Source organism: Pongo pygmaeus, chromosome 19 (assembly GCF_028885625.2).
Source record: "Pongo pygmaeus isolate AG05252 chromosome 19, NHGRI_mPonPyg2-v2.0_pri, whole genome shotgun sequence".
NCBI lineage: Eukaryota > Metazoa > Chordata > Mammalia > Primates > Hominidae > Pongo > Pongo pygmaeus.
Window position 1 is genome coordinate 73,210,088 of NC_072392.2, and position 26,559 is coordinate 73,236,646.

A 26,559-nucleotide genomic window follows, 5' to 3' on the forward strand; every position below is an offset into this window, starting at 1 on the left:
GGCGTGGTGGCGCGTGACTGTAATCCCAGCTACTCCGGAGGCTGAGGCAGGAGAATCGCTTGAACTCGGGAGGCAGAGGTTGCAGTGAGCTGAGATTGCACCATTGCACTCCAGCCTGGGCGACAGAGTGAGAATCCGTCTCAAAAAAAAAAAAAAGTTTTTTTTCACAAGGAATTCTGAGGACTTGTTGGCTCAATTGCTTGAACATAAAGACACACATACATGAAGCTGGAGAGATAGGAAGAAGCGCTTAACACAGAACACCCTAAGTATCCCTACTCCCTTTCAAGGACTAAATCCCTTCAGAGATTTCCTTTGCTTCAGTCCTTCAGGAGCCTCCTGAAGATGCTAGGAGTCGTTTAAGAAGGCTGGAAGATGGCCGTTGGGAAGGAACTGTTGGTAGCTGGCAATACTTCATCCCAAAGAGGCGGTGGCAATAGCTCCCTGGGCAGCAGACATCATGGATTTTCCTCCCTCTGGGAACCAGAGATCCCTCCGTTTCTGGTTTGAATCCCTTAGAGACAAAGAACTTCATTCTCTCCCATACCCGCGTGGGACTGCTGGGGAGGAGAGGGGGTGGAGGGGTTAGACTTCTACCCCCATGAAACACCCGCGGGCTCAAAGAGGAGCCTGGATCCTGACTGGTCCAGGAGGCGTGCGGGGCCGCGGGGCCCCTCCGGCTTGGACCAGGCGCGTTGCCAAGGTGCCCGGGGAAGGGGCCGCCTGGCGCAGGCCGGGGACGTGGAGCGCTCCGGGCGCTCCCACGTAGGCCACACATAGGCCGCCTGTACCATCCTTCCTTCCTCTCAACTGCATTCTCTCGCGCTTCTTTTTCCCGGGGAGCCTCCGCTTTCCCCTTCTCCCCGCAGCCGCCCTCGCCCTTCTTCCCCCTCCTGACCCTCCCCCGGCTCGCCCCTCCCTCGGCAGCCCACCTTCACCCCGCTCCTCCGCGCGCTCCTCGGTCCTCGCCCCTCAGCCCCGGCCTCCCCTCGCCGGCCCCCGGCCCCCGCGGTCCCCTCCCTGCCCCCCTCGAGGCGGCGGCGGCCCCTTTCACAATAGCGCGGCCCGCCTCCCTCCTCTCGGCTCCCGGTGCACTCCCGCCCGCTCCCCTCCCCGCGCATGCGTCCTCCGGTCGGCGGCGGCTGCGGCGGTGGCGGCTACGAGCGGCTCCGTTTTTTTAAAGGGAAACGCTGAGGCGCCGGGGGTGACTGTGGGGGAGGGGGACCCCGAGCCGCGGAGACCCCCGGGAGAGGCGACAGACCCCCTCTCCCGGAGTAGGAGGGCTTTGGGCGGACCCAGCCCTCCACCCCCTCCTGAGGAGGAGGGGGGGGAAATGGAGGCTCGGGGCGGCTGAGGCGAGCTCCGGGGCGGGGGGCCGGGGCGGGGAAGGGGGGGTGCGGGGTGGGGAGACGAGGCGGGCCCGGCCGGGCCAGGGGGGGCCGAAGCGAGCTCCGGGGATGAGCTCGGGGGCGGCTGGGTGCGAGCTCCTGCCTCTGAGGCGAAGGCGGCGGCGGCGGCAGCAGAGGCGGCGGCGAGGCCCCCATGGGCCGGCGGCGGGCCTCAGCCGCGGCCTCCACGTCTCCGCACGCCGGCGGGATGGCGCCCGGGCCCCGGAGGAGCCGCGCTAGCGGAGGCCTGCTGCCGCGCTGCTGAGGCGAGCCCGCCAAACTCCCCTCCCCCCCTCCGTCCTCGACCCCCCGCACCTCGCCTCTTCCCCACCCCCCTCCTCCGCCTCGGTGCCCGGCGCTGCTCCGGACCACTATGACCATGAGATCCGCGGTGTTCAAGGCGGCCGCGGCCCCTGCCGGCGGCAACCCTGAGCAGCGACTGGACTACGAGCGGGCTGCAGCGCTGGGCGGGCCCGAGGACGAGCCTGGGGCGGCCGAAGCCCACTTCCTCCCCCGGCACCGTAAGCTCAAGGAGCCGGGGCCCCCGCTGGCCTCCTCCCAGGGCGGGAGCCCCGCGCCTTCCCCAGCCGGCTGCGGCGGCAAGGGCCGGGGCTTGTTACTCCCGGCCGGGGCGGCCCCCGGGCAGCAGGAAGAGAGCTGGGGCGGTTCGGTGCCCTTGCCCTGTCCGCCCCCGGCCACCAAGCAAGCCGGCATTGGGGGGGAGCCCGCCGCAGCCGGAGCCGGCTGCAGCCCCCGGCCCAAGTATCAGGCGGTGCTGCCCATTCAGACGGGCTCTCTCGTGGCGGCGGCCAAAGAGCCTACGCCCTGGGCTGGGGACAAGGGTGGGGCGGCCTCCCCCGCTGCCACCGCCTCGGACCCGGCGGGACCCCCACCACTACCTCTGCCCGGGCCGCCACCCCTCGCGCCCACCACCACCGCCGGGACCCTGGCGGCCAGCGAGGGCAGATGGAAGAGTATGAGGAAGAGCCCTCTCGGGGGTGGTGGCGGCTCGGGAGCCTCCAGTCAGGCCGCCTGCCTCAAACAGATCCTTCTGCTGCAATTGGACCTCATCGAACAGCAGCAGCAGCAGCTGCAGGCCAAGGAAAAGGAGATCGAGGAGCTGAAGTCAGAGAGAGACACGGTACGGGACGGGTTAATCTGCATTCGGCCCGAGGAGCCAGTTGTGCGCATGCTCGGGGGAAGGGGGCTGTAGGAGGTTAAGGCACCCCCGGGTTAGGGGTAAAGGAGGTTGGCCACCGGCAAAGGAGTATCTTAGGCGCTGGGTCTCTGGGAGCCAGGCTCACAGACACGTTGGGTTGGAAGGAAGGGTTAAAGGGCAACCTCCCAGGGGGAGGGGGAGGGGTTTCAGGTGCCAAAGGGTTAATTTAAAATGACAGCCCCAGACGTGTGGGAAAGACGTTTAGTGGGAAAAGACGTGATCTGTGAGGGGTTAAAAATGAAAGGGTGGGGTGTAGGTGTTGTGGCCTTATGGAAGGGTTAAATTAAAGAGCTATTGCGTTAGAAATGCACGGTGGAGGAGAGGGCTGTACCAAGCAGCTGTTGCTTCCACCACTGCTGCAGCATCTTTAGATAGGAGGGCAGTAGGCCTTTTAGTGGGCACCGGGGTAGAGGTGATTTACATGGAATCCTATTTTAGTTTTCTTCAATGATATTAAGAGAATCACTGCCTTTGATTTCAGACAGCTTTTAATAGGAACCTGAGTTCTAATACATGACCCACTGACCAGGTCCCTTTTATAAGCATGGTGTTTGAAGTTGGAAGATTTTAGGGCATCAGGGGAAAGTAAGCTTATTAAATGTATTAAATAGACCTCTCCATCCTTATTTTAGAATCTTAAGGAGTAGGAAAGTCGTTTATTATTTCTTTACTTCTGAGGAGCTTGGACGACACAGGCTTGTTTTTACTGCAGCAGTAGTTAAGGGCATCTCTGCGTTAAAACATATTCCTTCAGATATGAGGGAAGCTGGGGTTTGGGGGTATTACTGTGCTAGCATACCTTACAGCTGCCTAAAAATAAACATGGTTTCTACAATTGTTGTGTTCAGGCTGCAGCAGTCTCTCTCTCCCTCTCTCCCTCCCTCTTCCTCCCTCCCTCTCTCTTTCCCTTTCTCTCTCTCTCTGTCTGTCTCTCTCTCTCCCTCCCTCCCCGCCGTCCTCATCTCTCCCTCTCTCCTCTTTCTCTCTGGCGTCGTGTGCGCTAAGAGCTGAGCAAGGGAGCAGGCGGCTATTCATTTTGTTTGCTTTCCAAATGAATCGCATCGGGTGGCTGTTTTATTGGAGAATGCATTCTGCAAGGTGGATTGGGAGCTGGGGCAGGTCTCATTAAAATATCTCATGGTGTTGATTTGTGGAAGTTACTCAACATGGAGGTGGCACTGCTCAGACTGTACTGCAGTCTAGGGGTGTGATGGTACCGTAATTACAACACATCATATCCTTGTATGGGGGGAGTGGGAAGAGAAGGACCAGTGAAGGAGAAAAAATCAAGGAAATGTCACCCACAAACGGTGGTTAAGGGCTGTGAATCAAAACATATACAAGGAGATGAAATGAGAGTATGGCTGATAGGGGGGTTCTCTGCTGATTGTGGAGGTTTCTGCTCAGTTCCTGAGGTAATGGCCCCTTTGCAGGCTTTCCTAGTCAGGAAAAGTGGGGTGAGTTAAGGATAGAGTGTCAGTCTGAACTTGGTACTCACTGCTTCTGTTGTGTATTGCAATCTTAATATTGCTTAAGCTTGTTTCACTTATTCCAGTTGTTGTTTGGCCTTGTCTGAAATCTATGCAATGAACGTAATGAAGGCAGCATTAACATCACTGTCTAACCCAGATAAAATTATTGTAATAGAGTATTAGTAGCACAACACCTTTTCTCAAAACTAAACACAAAGTTTTCAATATGAATAGAGTTCCATTTTCTGTTTAGTTTTTTAGTCCTTCCTTTTAACTAAAACTAAATGAACTTTGATTTTAATAAATATTTAGATAAATAGGTATAATTTTTTGTGTTACCTCAAATACAAAGCAATGTGTTTATGTCATGATTGTTGGAATTTATGGGTACTGATTTCTATTTTCTAAATGAAATGTTCATTGTTTTAAAAGTACCCCCTCCCACACATACCCCTTTCAAATAACACTGCCATTCCTGGTGGCACTGTATGAGCTCTTAATTCCTTCTCAATGTACTGTTTGCACTTTGCTGTTGTTTATAGAGTTTTGGAGTAGAAGTAGAGAGTATAGAATTTGGAGACTCTTAGGGCCTCTTAAAAGATCATGTAGGCTGGGCGCGGTGGCTCACGCCTGTAATCCTAGCACTTTGGGAGGCCTAGGCAGGTGGATCACGAGGTCAAGAGATAGAGACCATCCTGGCCAACATGGTGAAACCCTGTCTCTACTACAAATACAAAAATTACCTGGTGTGGTGGCGGGCGCCTGAAATACCAGCTACTCGGGAGGCTGAGGCAGGGAGGCGGAGGTTGCAGTGAGCCATTGCAATCCAGCCTGGGCAACAAGAGCAAAACTCCGTCTCAAAACAAAAACAAAAACAAACAAACAAAAATGTATACAATTAATTCTGGAAACTCCCAAACCAACTTGGAGCCACACAGGTAGCAGTAGCAGAGACCATGCCATTAAAAGGCATGTTATGGCCCCTCCCAGTGGAGAGGATCTCCCTACAGAAGAATGAACTACAAATTCCCCCATGCCTCTTCCCATCCAGGTTAGCCCTTAAAATTTAACAGTATACCTTGTCTTCTCTATTTTGTTTAAGAAAAACTGTTCAGATTAATGTCTGCTTATTTAAAAAGTTGAGTTGATGTGGTCCATAGAAAGAGGCAGAAGACTATACTGATTCCTAAATGGGGCTAAGTATCTGTGTGTTTAATTTTTTATGTGTTAAGTCTGCATTTTGCTACTCTCTCTTTTAGCTCCTTGCTCGGATTGAACGTATGGAAAGGCGGATGCAGCTGGTAAAGAAGGATAACGAGAAAGAAAGGCACAAGCTGTTTCAGGGCTATGAAACTGAAGAGAGAGAGGAAACAGAGCTATCTGAGAAAATTAAACTGGAGTGCCAGCCGGAGCTTTCCGAGACATCCCAGACTCTGCCTCCCAAGCCTTTCTCATGTGGGCGGAGTGGAAAGGGACATAAAAGGTGTGCTGATAACTTTGTTTGATGAGGACCCTTGTTACCAGTGATTGAGAGTAGGAGATTGGGATTTATGAATTGGTTTTATAGCAATCATAACTTGCTTTAGAAGTCTTCTATGCGGAGGGCCGGGTGTGGTGGCTCACACCTGTAATCCCAGCACTTTGGGAGGCCAAGGCGGGTGGATCACAAGGTCAAGAGATAGAGACCATCCTGGCCAACATGGTGAAACCCCATCTCTACTAAAAATACAAAAAATTAGCCGGGCGTGGTGGCAGGTGCCTGTAGTCCCAGCTACTCGGGAGGCTGAGGCAGGAGAATCACTTGAACCCGGGAGGCAGAGGTTGCAGTGAGCCGAGATTGCTCCACTGCACTCCAGCCTGGCAACAGAGCGAGACTCCATCAAAAAAAAAAAAGAAGTCTTCTATGCTGAGAAGCTATCTTGAAACATTCTTATGCAGACTGTGAAAGTCTGTTTAGGAGTATTTTGGTCACAATAATAATTATTGAATGCAGCTTACATCATAAAGAGAATGGGCAACAAGTGTGACAGCTGAGTTTCTTAAAACTATAGCAGTTCAAGTTAGGAAGTGTTAAATTCCTTCATTGTGTTGTGCACTGGTAGACATAGAAAAGTAAAATACAGGCCAGGCGTGGTGGCTCATGCTTGTAATCCCTTTGAGAGGGCAAGGTGGGGAAGGAGTATGGAACGTATGGAAAGTGGGGAAGGAGGGATCGCTTGCGCCCAGGAGTTTGAGACCAGCCTGGGCAACATAGTGAGACCTCATTTTTACAAAAAATCCAAAAATTAGCCGGGCCTGGAGGTATGCACCTGTAGTCCCAGCTACTCAGGAGGTTGAGGCTACAGTGAGCTGTTACTGCACCACTGCACTCCAGCCTGGGTGACGGAGTGATACCCTGTCTCAAAAAAAAAAAAAAAAAAGGTAAAATGGAACTGTCCTTGGACTTAAAGAAATTAGCCCAACTGTAAGGATGGGCATACATTTTGAAAACTCAGAATTCAAATGCAGTAAAATCCGTAGATGTACAACACCTGATATAAACTAAGGTTTTTTGTTTGTTTGAGATAGGGTCTCTCTCTGTCACCCAGGCTGGGGTGCAAGTGTCGCCAACATGGCTTACTTCATCTTCCACCTCTTGGGCTCATTCCACCTCTTACTTCAGCTTCCCATGTAGCTAGGACCATAGGCACTCACCACCATGCTTGGCTAACTTTTTTTAGTTTTTGTAGAGACAGGTTCTCACTTTGTTTCCCAGGCTGATCTCGAACTCCTGGGCTCAAGTGATCCTCCCACCTCGGCCTCCCGAAGTGGTGGGATTACAGACATTAAACTAAGTTTTGTAAGATTCAGGGATATTAAAAATGATTCTGGGTTAGAATTGTGAAACTTTAAGTAGAAATCAGTCTTGCAAAAGAAGTATAGCCGGGTGCGGTGGCTCACGCCTGTAATCCCAGCACTTTGGGAGGCTGAGGCGGGTGGATCACGAGGTCAGGAGATCAAGACCATCCTGGCTAACACGGTGAAACCTTGTCTCTACTAAAAATAGAAAAATTAGCCGGGTGTGGTGGCACACACCTGTAGTCCCAGCTACTCAGGAGGCTGAGGCAGGAGAATTGCTTGAACCCAGGAGGTGGAGGTTGCAGTAAGCGGAGATCGCGCCACTGCATTCCACCCTGGGTGACAGAGTGAGACTCCAAAAAAGTATTAAAATTTAAGTTGGTAAAGAGGAAGGGAGACGACTTTCTTGGGATGTGGTAGGGGAAGAAGGGAAGAAGAAAGAGGCTAGAGAATGCCAGCAGACAGTAAGAAAAAGGAAATAGAGGTTACAATTAATGTGGTACAGGGTTGGGGGGAAAAGGAAAGAGACTGATCTCTGGGTTACAAGAAATAGATGCACCTAATGTGGGTTGTAGTGGTACCTAACGTTGGCTAAAGGACCTTGAATATTCTTTTTTTTTTTTTTTTTTTTTTTTTGAGACGGAGTCTCACTCTGTCGCCCAGGCTGGAGTGCAGTGGTGTGATCTCAGCTCACTGCAACCTCTGCCTCCCAGGGTCAAGCGATTCTCCTGCCTTGGCCTCTCAAGTAGCTAGGATTACAGGCATGTGCCATCACGCCTGACTAATTTTTGTATTTTTTTTTTTTAGTAGGGACGGGGTTTCACCATATTGATCAGGCTGGTCTCGAACTCCTGACCTCAAGTGATCTGCCTGCATTGGCCTTCCAAAGTGCTGGGATTACAGGCGTGAGCCACTGCACCTGGTGGACCTTGAATATTCTTAAGCATGGAAACTCCTTGTTCAATATTTACTGGCCAGGTGCAGTGGCTCATGCCGGTAATCCCAGCACTTTGGGAGGCCTAGGTGGATGGATCACCTGAGGTCAGGTATTTGAGACCAGCCTGACCAATATGGTGAAACCCTGCCTTTACTAAAAATACAAAAAAAATTAACCAGGCATGGTGGTGTATGCCTGTAATCCCAGTTACTCAGGAGGCTGAGATAGGAGAATTGCTTGAACCCGGGAGGCAGAGATTGCAGTGAGCCGAGATCATGCCACTGCACTCCAGCCTGGGTGACAGAGCAAGACTGTGTCTCAAAAACAAAACAAAACAAAACAAAAAAAACATTTACTATGGGCCTATTTTATATACTGCTAAGCCTGGGCTGTTCCTGCTCATGACTGCTAAATGAGCACCAGACATTTAGGTACCTGAATACTTGTCATTTTGGGGCAAAAGAACCAGCTTATTCTTTTGCTCCAGGATGTGTTCAAATTAGATTTTATTCAAGTGTCAATAAATTTTATAATGTTTTCTTCCCTATCTAATAGGAAATCCCCATTTGGAAGTACAGAAAGAAAGACTCCTGTTAAAAAGCTGGCTCCTGAATTTTCAAAAGTCAAAACAAAAACTCCTAAGCACTCTCCTATTAAAGAGGAACCCTGTGGTTCCTTATCTGAAACTGTTTGTAAACGTGAATTGAGGAGCCAAGAAACCCCAGAAAAGCCCCGGTCTTCAGTGGACACCCCACCAAGACTCTCCACTCCCCAAAAGGGACCCAGCACCCATCCCAAGGAGAAAGCCTTCTCAAGTGAGATAGAAGATTTGCCGTACCTTTCCACCACAGAAATGTATTTGTGTCGTTGGCACCAGCCTCCCCCATCACCGTTACCATTACGGGAATCCTCTCCAAAGAAGGAGGAGACTGTAGCAAGTAAGGCATAGAGAACACTTGCTCTTATACCCTAGTGGTGGCGGTCAAGCTAACAAGTGTGAAAATGCCTTTGGCATTTTTAAAAAAGTGCAATCAATAAAGCAGAGTTCTGTCAAGAATGAGTAAGTTAACAGCCAGAGACAGACACTGTGCAGGCATTGCAAATAGATGGAATTACAGCAAAATGTGCTCAATGTATTTGCCTGCTTACAACACTGGGAGATGTGTTTGCCAGTAAGTTGCTCATCACAAGAGCACCAGACTTGGGGGTGTAATCTCCGGCAACTTGCATGCCCTCTGAAAGAAGGGTTTTCTGTGCTGTGAAATGCATAGAACTATACTTTGCCATGCACGACTGTTCCTGCAATTGATATTGTGTGAAATCTGGGAGGGTGGTCTTTGGGTGTTCTCAGGGGCCAATGGTAATTTTTGGGTTGGGGAGCCAGCTTGGGGTGGGGAATTTTCACCTGGGCCTCCGCTCTTTAACTATATAAACATTTATCTGTATATCTATGTCCCTGTCTGGGGGGCAGGAGGAATCTGCCAAAGACCAACAGTCTTACTTTATCTTACTATACTTCACAAAGGTTCTAAAATGTGAAGAGTTTACTTGGATTGCAGTAGCCCATTGGTTGTTCATATATTTAAATAAAATGGTCTACAAACTATTTTTCAAACAATAAGGACTATCTTGGGATATCTGAGCTGCTTGGGGAGGGTGTGGGGTGTGGGACCTTGGTCTTCATTCCCTTTTTTTTTTCTTTATGGCTTCCACACAGAGATGCTCCCCTATCTTCTACATCAACCAGTAACTGGAATGTGCCTTCAATCGTGTAATATTAGTCTATGTCAGTCACTGCGGTTACTCTGGGGTAATGGTTGGGGAGGCCTTCTAGGATAGAGCCGCAGTCCCAAGTTTCTACCACTGTGTCTTGCCTAGCAGGATGGGGATAGAAATCCATTCCAGTGAGACAAGAGCGTTCTCCAGGCTTTGTTTGGCTGTTCTGGTGACAAAATTAAGTGGGAAAGCTAGATTAGTCGTCTTAATGATCTAACCTCTATTAGGCCTCACACTTGAGTACATGAGATAGATCAGGATCCTGATCTAGGTTCAGATTTTTGTTGGTTCAGTCAGTTGAACAGGTTCTTCCTTAATGGTTAACCTCTTTTGCTGCCATGGCAATGCTGCGTAACAACTTAAGAGAAACGTGAAGCAACTTCCCATCCGGGATTGGGTAATGGCTTGGTCCAGAGCTGTTCTGTGTGACTGGCTATTTTTGAAAATCCTGTCTTCCCTAGTACAGACAATTTCAAACACCTCTGAGATTGTGGGCATAGTGAAACAAAGGAGTCTGATTGGGGAGATCCCAGCCCCTTGAGGAGCCTGAGGTGTGAATAAACATGTGAATCCTTATTCCTGATGCCCCTATCTCAAGAGGAAGGCTCAATGGCTTGTTCTAGGGGAGCCAAAGTCTTTGTGTATGTTGTTCAGGCTGGACCAGCAAGGTAGTTTGTTTGGAGGGAGGAGGGAGCTGTTTAAGAAGACTACATATGTAAGTTTTGAGAACACTGATCTTTTATTTGAAAAATAGGGTCAACTTTTACTCACCTGCCATGTTCTGAGTTTAAGGTTTGATATCCTTGGCCATCAACTGTTGCAGGGAAACCACCCTAAATAATGAAGAAAAGAAGTCGTCTCAGTGTAAAAAAAAAAAGTGGTGGGCTTATTTTCTTTTCTTTTGTCTGTTGTTCCCTCTTCCCCTCCCCCAGAGAGAAATTCTCAAAAGAACAACTCAAAAAACAAAATGGCTTCCTAGTGAGAACTTCAGTGATGATCCTTTCCTCCATTTGGGGTATGGGCTTTTTTTCTTTTTACACTGAGATTATTCTTCTTTCCTGCATTATTTAGGGTGTCTGATGCCATCAAGTGTTGCAGGAGAAACTTCAGTCTTGGCTGGTGAGTAGAATAGGAATTGTGCTGGCTGGGCCTGGGGTGGGGGTTGGTGGGATGGTGGATGGTTGGGAGCTGCATTCCCCATCCACTGGATGTGGGAGAGTGAGATTTCTTGGTGTATGATTGATTACACTACTATAGACTTCAAAATGACAATAAATTTCAGTTGTTTTTCAGGAACTGCTATAGCATCATTATATGAATTGTCAGGTATTGGTTTAGGGTTTTTGTGATCCTGAGTTTGGCAGACTGCAATGGCATTTTAGGTTCTTTTATACCATAGCAAGGACACTGAATATGGCTTCAGGGAGGCCATAGAATGGATTCCTATCACTTGGTAACTTTGTCTCTTCTGGGGAGAGACCTCTTATCCTAGTGAATAGTTGTGTGACTTTGGATTTAAGGGTGGTTCCACCCCTCCTCCCTTTCTTTTTCTCTCTCTTTTTTTTCAGTTCCTTCTTGGAGGGACCACTCAGTAGAGCCTCTAAGGGACCCAAATCCTTCAGACCTTTTGGAGGTAGGTAACCAAGAGCACTCAATTGAAGACAGTAAGAGATTAAATAGACCGTGAGGGTATAACTGGAAAATGTCATAGTACTATGGATGAATTAAATAATTTTAAGGCCAGACAGAAACTTGAGAAATTATCTAGTCCAGCTCCTTCATTTTATAGATAAAAAAACAGGTCTAGAGTAGTTAAGTGATTTATTAAAAAATAAATAGCTAGGTAATGTTCAAAACAAAGGTAGATTTTATGCTAAGTAGAAAAGTTAGGGCTGGGTGTGGTGGCTCACGCCTATAATCCCAGCACTTTGGGAGGCTGAGACAGGTGGATCACCTGAGGGTCAGGAGTTAGAGATCATCCTGGCCAATGTGGTGAAACCCCATCTCCACTAAAAATACAAAAATTAGCCGGGCGTGGTGGCGCACGCCTGTAATCCCAGCTACTCGGGAGGCTGAGACAAGGAGAATTGCTTGAACCCAGGAGGCAGAGGTTGCAGTGAGCCAAGATCGCGCCACTGCACTCCAGCCTGGGTGACGGAGTGAGACTCCCATCAAAAACAAACAAACAAACAAAAAAAGGCATGTAAGCCTCAGCCATAAAATTATATATTCCAAGCTCATTTGACTCTTAAAGTTTTGATTATTTTAAAGTCAGACTCTTACAAAGTATGGAGGCGGTTTTAGTTTCATGTGATGTTTACCTTGGAAAGTTATGGAAATGATTTTGAAATTTGGAGATTCTAAAAGGATGTGGATGGGGAAAGGAGCATGTGTTTTGTTCATTCTGTTACCAGGAGGTTCCCATAGTGTCCATGGAACCCACAGACTCAGGTAGAACCGGAAGGTGAAAGATTTTACATTCCTGGAAGCTGGAAATGAGTTAGTATACGTGTGTAACTAATATATGGTGATAAATAGCTTATCAGCTGCTTTTCTTTACACAGAACCTGGACGACAGTGTGTTTTCAAAGCGGCATGCAAAACTGGAGCTGGATGAGAAGAGAAGGAAAAGGTGAGGCCAGAGATGTCCATCCTGGAAACAACTGAGCCCTAGGACCTAGGACAGAGGATCAGGGAACCTGACCTCCCTTTTTCATGCTGTGGAGAATCTTGGAGTGCTTAACACTCTTACATTACTGGCTTCCCAGTTGGTTGAATGTCTTAGTTGGAAATGGTAGTTGTTGTAGGTAAACATGTTTGGCCTCTTTTTGTGTATGACCTTCCTCAATTCTACTTTCTGTGGAACACCAACACATGATCTAGACGGTAGACCTAAACAGCTCTCCCTTAACCAGGCAGTCATTTCTCTTTACCCTGTCTAGAGGAGTCAGCAAGGGTCTTCCTAGCATCTGGATTGTGTGAGTTGCTTTTATAGAGCAGGTTTTGGGTAAACAGTAATGTTGGGTTTGTTTGTTTTGTTTGGTTTGTTTTTCCCAGATGGGATATTCAGAGGATCAGGGAACAAAGAATTTTACAGCGACTGCAGCTCAGAATGTATAAAAAGAAAGGAATTCAGGAATCTGAGCCTGAGGTTACCTCATTTTTCCCTGAGCCAGATGATGGTAAGTTGTGTCCATCTAAAAGAGTAGGTTTTTCAAAGAAGGAGGAGGGTGCAAGGCTCCAGGGTACAACTTGCTCTGAATGAATGAAGTATATTTTGGAGCAGATATAGCTTCTAGACATTTCCCATCTGTATTACTAATATGCTCCCATTTGACTTTCTCCCATAGTTGAAAGTTTGATGATTACCCCCTTCTTGCCTGTTGTAGCATTTGGACGACCATTACCAAAATTAACTCCACAGTAAGTATACATTTTTTTCTCCCCTTCCAGGTAACTTGCACATCCCTTTCAGACTTCATGGAAGCCTAGATATGAGGTGGAACCAGGTGGCTTAGGGAAAGCCATGGGTCTTTGACAGAAATGAGGCTACCTGGGCAACTAGCTTTTGTAATAAGAGTCCCAAGCCAATAATTAGAAGGATTGCTTTTTGAGTTAGAAATAGATGATTCCATCACTTCAGTGGTACACAGTTGCTCTGGCTTTGAGGCAGGAAAGACACTACAAACTAGTCAGGGATAGGAGTGGTAAGGGACATAGTGACTTTTTTGTAGTTGCTATCATGTCCACACTGAATCCCTTCTAGTCTTGAAAGTTGATTTCTTCATCCTTTTTTGCCAGGAATTTTGAGCTACCCTGGTTGGATGAGCGTAGCCGATGCAGATTGGAGATCCAGAAGAAGCAAACACCTCACCGGACGTGTAGGAAATAGCTGTGCTGGCAAGAACCCTGTCTTCAGATAGTTGTAGCATGCCATTCCCGAGAGTGGCAGAGACCTGTATATGTGACCTTTGTCCTCACATATGTTATCACTCGCTGATAATACCCTTTCATACTCCCTTGACTTTGTTTTCATCACTCTGATTTCACAAAAACTCTTTCATTCGGCTAATTGTGAGTTATGGAGGGTGATTGGGATTTCTTTTCCCTTTTTTGGGAAATGAGCTCTCAAGCTAAAGCTATAGGATGGCAGATTCAGAAGTTTCAGGGGTCTGTTTCTATACATTTGCCTATGTTAAAGGGGTAAAAGGGCTCTCTTCATTAGACATGTGGAAGATGAAGCAACCCCTTCCTTTAGAGCTGTGCCTGCATGGCACGCTTCTTACCCTGGTACACCCTCCTTCTTATAGTGGGTATAGTGATTTTTAACCCTAAAATAAAACAAACAACCTCACCATGAGCTTTAGGACCAGAAGAGGAATGACAGGTGAAGCGATGAAGCAAGCCATCTTCACAGAGTAGAAAAGACATCGGAGAGTTGGTAGATAACTGTCTGAAAAGATAGTTGTTCTCTTGAAACTATTCTGTGATACAGTCATGTGGGAAGGGATGTTTGGCTGTGATTATTTTTTCAGTTAATGGGTAACTGAATTTCTTTACCCCTCAAAAAACAAAATCTTTGGGAAAAAAAGTGGGTATGGTTAATTTCAAAACAAGTTACAGCTGTAAACAAAAGCAGTTAGCATTTGGGATGGCATGCCAAAACCTGTATAAATGTCCTTGTATCACATCACTTCTTAAGTATTCCTTCATTGGGCTTCATCCTTTTAGCAGAGCTCTTGGTGGTGGGATAGAGACTTAGGGAGGGTAGGGGGAGAGTGTGGAAATAGGTGCTTCCTTTGGCTGGCAAATGTCTACATCTTGAAACAAACAGATGTACCTAATGAGCTTCTCCATTCACTTTGTAAAAATAATTTGTATGTGTACCATCTTGGTCCTCTCCCCTTCCCTGTTTTGTTAAAAATCAGGATAGCACTCCCAGGCCACTTTGGTCTCAGTGTAAGATCCCTATTAACTATCTGAAAGGAAAATAGAGCCAAGACCTCTGGTCTCAAATATATAGGAATTGCCTTTCTTTAGTCTTCAGGACTATTGTGTGAAAACAAGTAGGGGTCTAATCTCCTAGAAGGTAGGGGCTTTTATCCTTAAAGAGAATATGTCCCCAGATTATTAGCACTTTTAGAGGAGAAGCCAAGGTATGTAGGGTGTGTGGCTGGCCCATCAGTGGAGCACGAAGAGAGAATGGGACACCATTGTGGGAAGAGAAGAAAAGTTCCTCAGGGGCCTCCCACTGCTAAAGCTTTTTGTGAGATGTTGATCTGTGCTTCCTGGATTTGACTTTTAAAGGAATTATTCTGGCAGCACATGTAGTATTCTTGGATGATCTTGCTGCTCTTATTTCTCCTTTTGTGTGTGTGTGTGTGTGTGTGTGGCTATGGGTTTTCATTTGTAACTCCATCTGCTTAGGAGAGTGGGCTCTCTATAAGGGAACCTGCTGTAAACTTCATTGCAGCAAGGATGTAGAGAGAAATAGGACTTAATTCCACTAGGGGCTCTCATCTCACACCTTAAGGAGAAGGAGATTTCTAGAAAAACTGGGCCAGATTTTCTTTGTTATCCATCATTTTAACGTGGCAGGCTGTTCAGTTTTCTTACTCTTACCTATGTTATATTTCTTCATAACGTGTCCAAAAAGAAAAAAGACCCAATCAGTGTCTCTTGACTTTGTTCTTTGATCCCTCTCAGTTTCTTCTTGATTTCAGCATGTGTCGGATTCCTAATTTTGGGTATGAGTTAGCAAATGTAACCATTATGTTTGTGCCCTACCCAGGGGACTCCCCAGTTTCTGACTTGAAGTAGACTGAGAAGAATCCACGAGGTGCTATCTGGCCAGACTTAAGTAGATTCTGTTTCCTTGGTTCTCCCTCTCTCTGAGGACCTCTTATTTTGTTGTCCCCTCTTCTAGGTTAATTCTCCTTTGATTTGACTTTTTGAGAAGGAGGTTGGACAGTAGATTAGCAAAGTTCCAAGTGCAAAATTACAGTGTGTTAGAGTGTGGGGGGAAAATTAGTCTTATTTTTCCCTACATGGGATACAACACTGTGAATTCAATCTTCAACTTAAGGCCCTGCAGTTCTCCTAAAACATAGTTGTTTGTTTTTCTTTAACAAGGTTTAAGCTAGTGTTAATAAATTAAAAAAAATTGCTTGTCTGTCTACTTCAGCTTTGTTTTATGCCCATTTCATATTGTTGTCTGTGTTGTAATTCATAACTTTTGATACCATTTCTGATGTGTAAAATTGGTTGTCTTGTAAATATCTTATAAAGAGTTCAATTGTAAATAAACTATTGTGGCTGTTAATTTTTGAACTTCTGCTTCAATTTATTATATTTATTGGCAAACAAACAATTCTGCTTGTATATTTGACACATTGGAAAAAGAAATCCATTTTCACAATAAAAAAGAATAACACATTATTTTCCCCTTTATATAAGGTACTCACTTCCATTTGTGTGTAAGTAGAATGTATGTTTCATCCTTCTTTGTCCAGTGTGCTTCCTTAAGTATAATCAGCAACTTGGCTGGGCGCAGTGGCTCACACCTGTGATCCCAGCACTTTGGTGGCTGAGGTGGGCAGATCACTTGTGGTCAGAGGTTCAAGACCAGCCTGGCCAACAGAGTAAAACATGGTAAAACCCCATCTACTAAAAATACAAAAATTATCCAGGTGTGGTGGCCTGCACCTATTATCCCAGTTACTTGGGAGGCTGAGGCAGGAAAATCTCTTGAACCTGGGAAGTGGAAGTTGCAATAAGCCAAGATCAAGCTACTGCACTTCAGCCTGGGTGACAGCGAGACTCCATCCCACCACCCCCACAAAAAAAAGGGTCGGGCGTGGTGGCTTAACATTTGTAATCCCAGCACTTTGGGAGACTGAGGCGGGTAGATCACCTGAGGTCAGAAGTTCAAAACCAGCCTGGCCAACACGGTGAAACCCTGTCTCTACTAAAAATACAATAAATTAGCCAGGCTTGGTGACAGGCACCTGTAATCCCAGCTACTCGGGAGGCTGAGGCAGGAGAATTGCTTGAACCCAGGAGGCGGAGGTTGCAGTGAGCCGAGATCGTGCCATTGCACTCCAGCCTGGGTGATAGAGGGAGACTCCAACTCCAAAAAAAAAAAAAGTATAATTAGCAATTTTAGAAACGAGATTATAGGATACTTGGTCCCTGGTGTCTAAGTTAACAAAATCTTATAGTTGGAAAGACCTTAGAGGTCATCTAGTGTGACCCTGATATGTGATTTACCCTTGATAACATTCCAGACAAGCGAATTCCAGGTTCTGCTTCAACACTTTTTCTACATACATTTTTCCCCCTAAGTGAAAATTCTTGCTTGTTGACAAAAATCTAGCTTCTTGTAACTTAAACTCATTGGGTTTTGCTTTGCCTTCTAGGATGATGAAAGACAGACCAATCCCTCCTTTTCTTCATAGTCCCTAGTTAAAGATTGTTGTGGGCTCCAGGCCCGGCGCTGTGGCTCACGCCTGTAATCCTAGCACTTTGGGAGGCCGAGGCGGGCGGATCACGAGGTCAGGAGATCGAGACCATCCTGGCCAACACGGTGAAACCCAGTCTCTACTAAAAATAAAAAAAAATTAGCCAGGCGTGGTGGCGGGCGCCGGTAGTCCCAGCTACTCGGGAGGCTGAGGCAGGAGAATGGCATGAACACGGGGGGCGGAGCTTGTAGTGAGCGGAGATCGCGCTCACTACAAAGATGCTCACTACAAAGATCGCGCTCACTAAAAGATGCTGTGGCTATCCCAAGTCTTCTCTTCATGCTAAACATTCAGAGATCTTACAATTGCTCCTTGAAAGAAAATATTCTTATTTTTCAGTTCCCTCTGGATGAGTGAACAATTTACCCATCTCCATTTAAAAATTGGACCCAGGCCAGGCGCGGTGGCTCAAGCCTGTAATCCCAGCACTTTGGGAGGCCAAGGCGGGTGGATCACGAGGTCAGGAGTTCAAGAGCAGCCTGACCAACATGGTGAAACTCCGTCTCTACTAAAAATATAAAAATTAGCTGGGCGTGGTGGTGCGCGCCTGTAATCCCAGCTACACAGGAGGCTGAGGCAGGAGAATCGCTTGAACCTGAAAAGCGGAGGTTGCAGTGAGCCCAGATCGCACCACTGCACTCCAGCCTGGGCGACAGTGCGAGACTCCGTCCCCAAAAAAAAAAAAAAAAAAAAAAAAATTGGACCCAGACTAAACAACTGAAAGACAAAGTGGCAGACTATCGCTTTCCTTATTTAGACACTAAACTTGGCAGCCTTATTTGCACCAATTTAGCCTGTGATCGATAAGATCCTCCAGGTCTTTTTTTAACACTTATTAAATCATATATCCTCCATTTTGAACTCAGGCAGTTGGCTTTTGGAGCTGGACTTATAAGTTGTCACGTTTCGCCATTTGTCTAATTAGCTGAGATTGTTTGAATTTTCTTTTTTTCTTTTTTTTTGAGACAGAGTCTCTTTGTCTCCCAGGCTGGAGTGCAGTGGCGCGATTTCGGCTCACTGCAAGCTCCGCCTCCCGGGTTCACGCCATTCTGCCTCAGCCTCCCGAGTAGCTGGGACTACAGGCGCCCGCCACCACGCCTGGCTATTTGTTTTTTTATTTTTAGTAGAGACGGGGTTTCACCGTGTTAGCCAGGATGGTCTCGATCTCCTGACCTCGTGATCCGCCCTCCTCGGCCTCCCAAAGTGCTGGGATTACAGGCGTGAGCCACAGCGCCCGGCCTTGAATTTTCCTTTCATCTCTGAAGGCATTCATAATTACTTCCAGTTTCATGTTATCCATAAATTTGATAAACATCAGGATCCTTAACCATGTCATTTATAAAAATTTTACTCAGGAAAGGCCGGGCGCGGTGGCTCACGCCTGTAATCCCAGCACTTTGGGAGGCCGAGGCGGGCGGATCACGAGGTCAGGAGATCGAGACCATCCTGGCTAACACGGTAAAACCCCATGTCTACTAAAAATATAAAAAGTCGGGCGTGGTGGCAGGCGCCGGTAGTCCCAGCTGCTCGGGAGGCTGAGGCAGGAGAATGGCGTGAACCCGGGAGGCGGAGCTTGCAGTGAGCCGAGATCACCCCACTGCACTCCAGCCTGGGCGACAGAGTGAGACTCCCTCTCAAAACAAAACAAAACAAAAAAATTTTTACTCAGGAAAGAATTCTATGCCATAGCGGCCTTTGTTTGATACATACATTATTAACGTGCACTCCTGCAGCTGCACTAAAAACGTAGCTCATGCACTTTGTATATCCTTATAATGATCCAAAGAAAACACACTGATTCTTTTCAATGGTGACAAATGCCTTGCCAAAATGAAAGAATTTCCATAAACCTTAAGACGGAAATAATGTCAGGATTTTGAATCAACATCTGTTTCTACTGACCATTTATTTTTAAATAGGTTCTAAAATCCTGACAAGGGCAGCAGCTCATGCCTGTAGTCCCAGCACTTTGGGAGGCTGAGATGAAAGGATCGCTTGATCCCAGCCAGGAGACAAGCCTGGGCAAGAGCGAGACCCCATCTCTACAAAAAACAGAAAAATTAGCCGGGTGTGGTAGTGTGTGCCTGGCAAGGAGGTCACCTGTGCCTGGGAGGTCAAGGCTGCAGTGAGCCGCGCCACTGCACTCCACCCTGGGCAACAGAGTGAGACCCTGCCTCAAAAAAGCCAAAACAAAACCGATAATACTGGCATCATACCAGCCTGCACTTTGGGACAGGTGATGGCTGGGGTGGGAAGAAACCTGAAGAGGAAATGAGAACACAGAGAAAACGCTGCAACAAGAAGTCCTCTGGCTTCACTGCAGATAACTGGTTTCTCCTTCGCCCGTTATCTTAAACCAAGCTGGTGTAGCAAATCTGACGCAGCACTACAGCTTTTAAGATTTACCTTGTTTCGTGATTTTACCAAGCAAAGGAATGCAGTAAATTGACCTGCTTCAAACGTAGGTAGAAGCGAGAAATGGAAACAGAAAACCATGAAACAGCCCCAGTGTTGCAGTGAAGCTGTGACAGGTTGACGCCTTCCACTCGGGAAGCCCAAGATGGCCGGGCCAGGAACCCGGGAAGCTGCTGAAGTCTCAATTCCCCTCGCCCTAGGCCTGCCCAAGGGAAGTCAGAAGCCGCGCCACGCCCCCTTACATCACCGATAGATGTAATCCGGTTCGGCCGCAAACGTGCCGCAGGCCTAGGCCCCACCCCCAGCCCCCCCAGCCCCCCCCCCCCCCCGCCCCAACACACAGCGGGATGGCAGAGCGCCGCACGCGTAGCACGCCGGGACTAGCTATCCAGCCTCCCAGCAGCCTCTGCGACGGGCGCGGTGCGTAAGTACCTCGCCGGTGGTGGCCGTTCTCCGTAAGATGGCGGACCGGCGGCGGCAGCGCGCTTCGCAAGACACCGAGGACGAGGAATCTGGTGCTTCGGGCTCCGACAGCGGCGGCTCCCCGTTGCGGGGAGGCGGGAGCTGCAGCGGTAGCGCTGGAGGCGGCGGCAGCGGCTCTCTGCCTTCACAGCGCGGAGGCCGAATCGGGGCCCTTCATCTGCGGCGGGTGGAGAGCGGGGGCGCCAAGAGCGCTGAGGAGTCGGAGTGTGTGAGTGCGCGCAGACGGGGCGGGGTGGAGACCGGGCGGCGAGCCGGCCGGGGGCGGGGTGTAGGTGATGCTAGGTGTCTGTGTGTTGATAGTAGATACTGGGACTTTTTTTTTGTTTTTGAGAGAAAAGGGGAGTTATCCCAATGCGAGTTTGCATCCGGAGTTCCAAGGAAAGAGGAAAGATTGGGGGTTTCTGGGAGGATGGTAGAGCCGCTGGGGATGGAAAGCGAATGTTTTATTCAGAAATTGGGGCTGGAGGGAAGGAGACCAGACCTGCCTTGGCTACTACTTGTTAAAGATTTACCTATCTCTGTCTCCCTCTCCAACCATTTTGTGCTGAGTCTTCAGCTTTTCACCCACATTTCTTTATTGGGCTCCCCACCTCTGGAAATCACAGAACTAACACATGTCTTCTACTTTCCTTCAGGAGAGTGAAGATGGCATTGAAGGTGATGGTGAGTAGCATCTTTTACCCCATTAGGACAAGAGTTTTTTTTTAACATAAAATCAGGTCATCTATTTCCAACAGTCGACATTCTCACACACTGTCACGGATTTAGGGCCACAGAGTGGCTTTTTGTAGCATAGTGGTTAAGAGCATAGGTTTTAGCAGTATAGTCTTGAGCAAGTTACCCTCTGAGCTTGTTTCTCCTTCTGTAAGTGGGGACTATAATTTTATCCACGTTGTAGGTTGATGTCAGAATTAAATGAGACTCTTAGTCTGACCTATAATAAGTAGCCAAAAAATGTTTCTGGGTTTCTTTTTTTCCACATATTTCTGTTTTATTTCAGCTGTTCTCTCGGATTATGAAAGTGCAGAAGACTCGGAAGTGAGTATGACAGGTTTTTTCCTATGGTATAGATAAGAAATGCATTTTAAAAACGTGTACACACCTTCGTTGCAAACGTACCATGACCTCCGTGTTTATCCTCTTGTGCATTCTTCATTTATACTTCTGAAAAAGTGTTACAGAAGGTCTTGTTCACTTTAGACCTAGGGAAAACTTGGGGCATGCTGTCTCAAGCCACAGGTGTTATACTGTTAGTTGGCTTCTCTTCCTGTCCGAAGAATATGAGGTTCTAAATAAGAGAGTGAGGACATCTTGAAGTCCTCTGAAAGATGTTTGACAGTTTGTTTTATGCAGTGTAGGTTGAGAAGCCAGCCAATTGGATATTTTTTTCCAAATCTATCTGAAGACTTTGAAAGGGTAGGATTCGGAATGTTTTGTGCCAAGAGCATCCATCATTTTATAGGTGGGGATTTTACTGTTTTTAGGAGAAAGTTTCCTGTCTTTTGGATAAACTACTAGAGATGCCATCAGAATAAATGTTTGTTTCCTGGGTTGTTGAGTGGAGTCCTGAGTTCTGGTAATGGGATTATATATAGAGGGAATTGGATGGTGGATCAAAGATTTTGTCTATACATTTTTAGAACTGTTATTACATTTTAGAATCTGTTAAGCCCTTGAGGATGGAATAGTGAACACTATAACAAAATTCCTATCTTTAGAGATCTCACAACTCAATAAGGAAGTCAGACAAACATTCAAGCAATTGTACCACTTGCTGATAGGGGATAGCACTGGGATAGGGCTAAGTAGTGTATTACAGCTGGGTACTGAATCCATCTTGGGCAGTCAGGAAAGATTAAAGAGTTGGCTGGGTAAAATGTGTTCTAGGCAGAGAGAACAACAGTGAAGAAAGCCCACAGGGGCCGGGAGCAGTGGCTCACGCCTGTAATCCGAGCACTTTGGAAGGCTGAGGCAGACGGATCACTTGAGGCCAGGAGTTTGAGACCAGCCTGGCCAACATGGTGAAACCCCATCTCTGGCCGGGCGCGGTGGCTCACGCCTGTAATCCCAGCACTTCGTGAGGCCGAGGCGGGTGGATCACAAGGTCAGGAGATCGAAACCATCCTGGCTAACATGGTGAAATCCCGTCCCTACTAAAAATACAAAAAAAAAAAATTAGCCGGGCGTGGTGGCGGGCGCCTGTAGTCCCAGCTACTCGGGAGGCTGAGGCAAGAAAATGGCATGAACCCGGGAGGCGGAGCTTGCAGTGAGCCGAGATTGCACCACTGCACTCCAGCCTGGGCGACAGAGCAAGACTCTGTCTCAAAAAAAAAAAAAAAAAAAAAAAATCTCTACTAAAAAATACAAAAATTAGCTGGGTGTGGTGATGGATGCCTGTAATCACAGCTACTTGGGAGGCTGAGACATGAAAATCGTTTGATCCCAGGAGATGGAGGTGGCAGTGAGCTGAAGTCATGCCACTGCACTCCTACCTGGGTGATAGAGTGAGACTCTGTCTCAAAAAAATAAATAAATAAATAAAAGAAAGCCCGTAGGGGTACCAAAAAAAAATAGTAATTAGAATGAATAAGATCTAAACCCAGCGCGATGACTCACACCTGTAATCCCAGCACTGTGGGAGGCCAAGGTGGGCCAGTCACTTGAGGCTAGGAGGTTAAGACCAGCCTGGTCAACATGAGAAAACTCCATCTCTACTAAAAATACAAAAATTAGCAGCTCATGGTCACGCATGCCTGTAATTCCAGCTACTCAAGTGGCTGAGGCAGGAGAATCCGTTGAGCCTGGGAGGTGGAGGTGGCAGTGAGCCATAATCACACCGCTGTACTCCAGCCTGGGCAACAGAGCAAGACTTTTGTCTCAGAAAATTTAAAAAATAAGAAAGACTAAGATCTAGAATTTCATATTTGCAACATGGTGCCTACAGTCAACCAGTAACTTATTTATTGTACATTTAAAAATAACTATTGGCTGGGCACAGTGGCTCACGCCTGTAATCCCAGCACTTCGGTAGGCTGAGGTGGGTGGATAACAAGGTCAAAAGATCGAGATCATCCTGGCCAACATGGTGAAATCTCATTTCTACTAAAAATACAAAAATTGGCCGGGTGTGGTTGCATGCCCTTGTAGTCCCAGCTACTCGGGAGGCTGAGGCAGGAGAATCGCTTGAATCCGGGAGGCGGAGGTTGCAGTGAGCCGAAATCATGCCACTGCGCTCCAGTCTGGTGACAGGGTGAGACTCCATCTCAAAAAAAAATTATATATATTAATAAAAGAATGTGATTGAATTGTTTGTGACAAAGGATAAATGCTTGAGGCGATCCATACCCCATTTACCCTTACATGATTATTACACATTGTATATCTATATAAAAATATCTCATGGGCCGGGCTTGGTGGCTCACACCTGTAATCCCAGCACTTTGGGAGGCCGAGGCGGGTGAATCACCTGCGGTCAGGAGTTCGAGACCAGCCTGGCCAACATGGCAAAACCCATTTTCAGTCTCTACTGAAAATAAGAAAAATTAGCTAGGCGTGGTGGCAGGCGCCTGTAATCCCAGCGACTCAGGAGGCTGAGGCAGGAGAATCACTTGAACCCAGGAGGTGGAGGTTGCAGTGAGCCAAGATTGTGCCATTGCACTTCATCCCGGGCAACAAGAGCAAAACTCTGTCTAAAAAAAAAAAAAAATCTCATGTACTGCATAAATATATACCTACTGTGTACTCAACAAAAATTTAAAACTTTCTTTTTCTTTTTTTTTGCTTGAGATGGAGTCTTGCTCTGTAACCCAGGCAAGAGTGCAGTGGCATGATTTTGGCCCACTGCAACCTCCGCCTCCCTGGTTCAAGCGATTCTCCTGTCTCAGCTTCCCAAGTAGCTGGGATTACAGGTGCACACCACCACACCCAGCTAATTTTTGTATTTGTAGTAGAGACGGGGTTTTACCATGTTGGCCAGGCTGGTCATGAACTCGTGACCTCAGGTGATCCGCCCGCCTCAGCTTCCCAAAGTACCGGGATTACAGGTGGATTACAGGTGTGAGCCACTGTGCCCAGCCCTCTTTTTTTTTTTTTTTTTTTTTTTTTAAAAAGAGGCAGGGTCTCACTCTGTTGCCTAGTCACCTAGGCTGGAGTGCAGTTGTGGGATCACAGCTCACTACAACCTCCAACTGCTGGGTTCAACCAGTCGTCCTGCCTTGACCTCCCAAAGTGCTGAGATTACAAGCATGAGCCACCATACCCAGCCAAAAAAAAAAAAAAATTAAAATTTTTTTTTTTTTTTTTTTTTTTTTGAGATGGAGTGTTGCTCTGTTACCCAGGCTGGAGTGCAACGGCTCAATCTCGGCTCACTGCAACCTCTGCCTCCTGAGTTCAAGCGATTCTCCTGCCTCAGCCTCCCGAGTAGCCGGGATTATAGGTGCATGCCACCACGCCCGCCTAATTTTTGTGTTTTTAGTAGAGATGGAGTTTCACCATGTTGGTCAAGCTGGTCTCGAACTGCTGACCTCAGGTGACCTACCCGCCTGGGCCTCCCAAGGTGCTGGGATTACAGGCATGAGCCACCGTGCCACCCATTTTTTTTTGTTTTGTTTTTTAAGACGGAGTCTCACTCCGTTGCCAGGCTGGAGTGCGGTGGTGCAATCTCGGCTCACTGCAGCCTCCGCCCGCCCCGGTTCAAGTGATTTCTCCTGCCTCAGCCTCATGAGTAGCTGGGACTACAGGTGCACACCACCACGCTCAGCTAATTTTTGTATTTTTACTAAAAATACAAAAAGACGGGGTTCCACCATGTTGGCCAGGATGGTCTCCATCTCTTGACGTCGTGATCCACCCACCTCGGCCTCCCAAAGTGCTGGGATTACATGCATGAGCTACTGCGCCTGGCCCAAAATTTTTTTAAAAAGAGAAAAAGCCCAGATAGAGAAGATAGCGAACGTTTGGGAACTTGGGAGTAGTTAGGTGTGACTGGAGCATTGTTGGGACAGGATAGGTATTAGAAATAAAGACAAATTGGTGAGCAGGGGCCACTAATTGGTGAGGTGGGAGGATTGCTTGAGCCTGGGAGGTGGAGGTTGCAGTGAATCAAGATTGTATCACTGTACTCCAGCCTGGGCAACAGAGCAAGACCCTGTCTCAAAAAAAAAAAGTGATGTGATTGGATTTATTTATTCATTTTTTAAATTTTTTATTTACTGTTTTTTTTGTTTTGTTTTTAATTTTTAGTAGAGATGGGGTTTCACTATGTTGGCAAGGCTGGTCTCGAACTCCTGACCTCAAGTGATCCGCCCGTCTTGGTCTTTCAAAGTGCTGGGATTACAAGCAGGAGCCACTATGCTTTGTCTGATTTAAATTTTAAAGAAGTGTTTTTCAGATCCAGAGAACACTTGCATCAGAAAATCCAATTAGCCATTCTCTACTGAAACAGACTCTTGGGAGGGGCGTTGGGGACTCAGACATTTATGTATTAAAGAATATCCCAGGTTGATGCTATGTACTGTAAAATTTGAGGATTCTTTTACAGCAGTTATTTTGTCCGCAGTGAAGAGGAACAAGATCAGAGACAGAAAAGCTAGTTAAGAAAGCTATTGTAGGAATCTAGTTAAGTAGTGAGTGTGGCAGGGAATAAAGTGGTGATAGTGAAAATAGAAGTGGACAGAATTCAGAGTTACAAGTGGTTTTGGGATGGAAAATATTTGCTGCAGTACAGATGCTTTTTGATTTATGGTGTAGTTACATCCCATCCTGGTAAACCCATCATAAGTTCAGAAGTTCAAGATAACTTCTTGGCTAACTTGGAGCAGCAGCTCTCTCTTGCTATCCAGCATCTCGAGAAGTACGATTTCTTTTTTTTTTTCTTTTTTTAAGACAGAGTCTCACTCTATCTCACTCTGCAGTGGCATGATCTCAGCTCACTGCAACCTCTGCCTCCCGGGTTCAAGCGATTCTCGTGCCTCAGCCTCCCGAGTAGCTGGGATTACAGGCGCACGCCACCATGCCTGGCTGATTTTTTTTGTATTTTTAGTAGAGACGGGGATTCATCATGTTGGACAGGCTGGTCTTGAACTCTTGACCTGGTGATCCGCCTGCCTTGGCCTCCCAAAGTGCTGGGATTACAAGCGTGAGCCACAGTGCCTGGCCTCTTTTTTATTTTTTAAAAAATATTTCTAATAGAGATGAGGTCTCTCTATGTTGCCCAGGCTGATCTTGAACTCCTGGACTCAAGGGATCCTCCCACCTTGGCCTCCCAAAGTGCTGGGATTACATGTGTGGTGAGCCACTGCACCCAGCTGAGAAGTACAGTTTCTACTGAACGTTTATGGCTTTCATACCACCATAAAGTCAAAATTATAAGTTGAACCATCATACATCAGGGACCATCTGTAGTCACTAGAGAATGGAAACATTGGAAAAACTGACAGGCAATATGGAATGTTCATTGAGTTTTGGGGATTGTGAATTTATAGCAGCTTACCATTCTATATGTAAGGGAGTT

At 47.2% G+C, this 26,559-nt stretch overlaps 2 protein-coding genes and 1 long non-coding RNA gene across 5 annotated transcripts in view; 2 read left to right on the forward strand and 1 right to left on the reverse strand.

The window, feature by feature from the left end:
• The first annotated feature begins 1,114 nt into the window (after window positions 1-1,114).
• MSL1 (MSL complex subunit 1) lies at window positions 1,115-15,956 on the forward strand. 2 transcript variants are annotated; one of them, XM_054459826.2, is made up of 9 exons: window positions 1,115-2,529; window positions 5,339-5,562; window positions 8,410-8,792; window positions 10,702-10,749; window positions 11,199-11,263; window positions 12,195-12,262; window positions 12,688-12,812; window positions 12,981-13,053; window positions 13,432-15,956. In XM_054459826.2, exons 1-9 carry the CDS (start codon window positions 1,762-1,764, stop codon window positions 13,520-13,522), a joined length of 1,845 nt encoding a protein of 614 aa, XP_054315801.1. In that variant the 5' UTR covers window positions 1,115-1,761; the 3' UTR covers window positions 13,523-15,956. The 2 variants fall into 2 exon arrangements, with proteins under 2 accessions (XP_054315801.1, XP_054315802.1); XM_054459827.2 differs by lacking the exon at window positions 10,702-10,749.
• Window positions 15,023-20,256, reverse strand: LOC134738746 (uncharacterized). The gene is made up of 2 exons (XR_010124737.1): window positions 19,998-20,256; window positions 15,023-16,259 (listed from the first exon to the last, which is right to left on the reverse strand). It is a non-coding gene; the product is annotated as an uncharacterized LOC134738746 (long non-coding RNA).
• Window positions 19,900-26,559, forward strand: part of CASC3 (CASC3 exon junction complex subunit) — a 32,001-nt gene continuing 25,341 nt past the window's right edge. Inside the window, exons 1-3 of one of the 2 annotated variants that reach the window (XM_054459821.2) lie at window positions 19,900-20,256; window positions 20,684-20,711; window positions 21,049-21,086. In XM_054459821.2, coding sequence (XP_054315796.1) covers window positions 20,026-20,256; window positions 20,684-20,711; window positions 21,049-21,086 — 297 coding nt within the window. In that variant the 5' untranslated portion in view covers window positions 19,900-20,025. The remainder of the gene's footprint in view (window positions 20,257-20,683; window positions 20,712-21,048; window positions 21,087-26,559) is intronic. The other variant, XM_054459822.2, reaches the window with a different exon arrangement.

Bases quoted from the DNA above. Each gene is read 5' to 3' on its own strand.
- MSL1 (XM_054459826.2), top strand. From the start codon at position 1,762: ATGACCATGAGATCCGCGGTGTTCAAGGCGGCCGCGGCCCCTGCCGGC. The intron at 10,750-11,198 runs GTGAGTAGAATA...CTTTTTTTTCAG, and splicing joins AGAAACTTCAGTCTTGGCTG to TTCCTTCTTGGAGGGACCAC. The intron at 11,264-12,194 runs GTAGGTAACCAA...TTCTTTACACAG, and splicing joins ATCCTTCAGACCTTTTGGAG to AACCTGGACGACAGTGTGTT.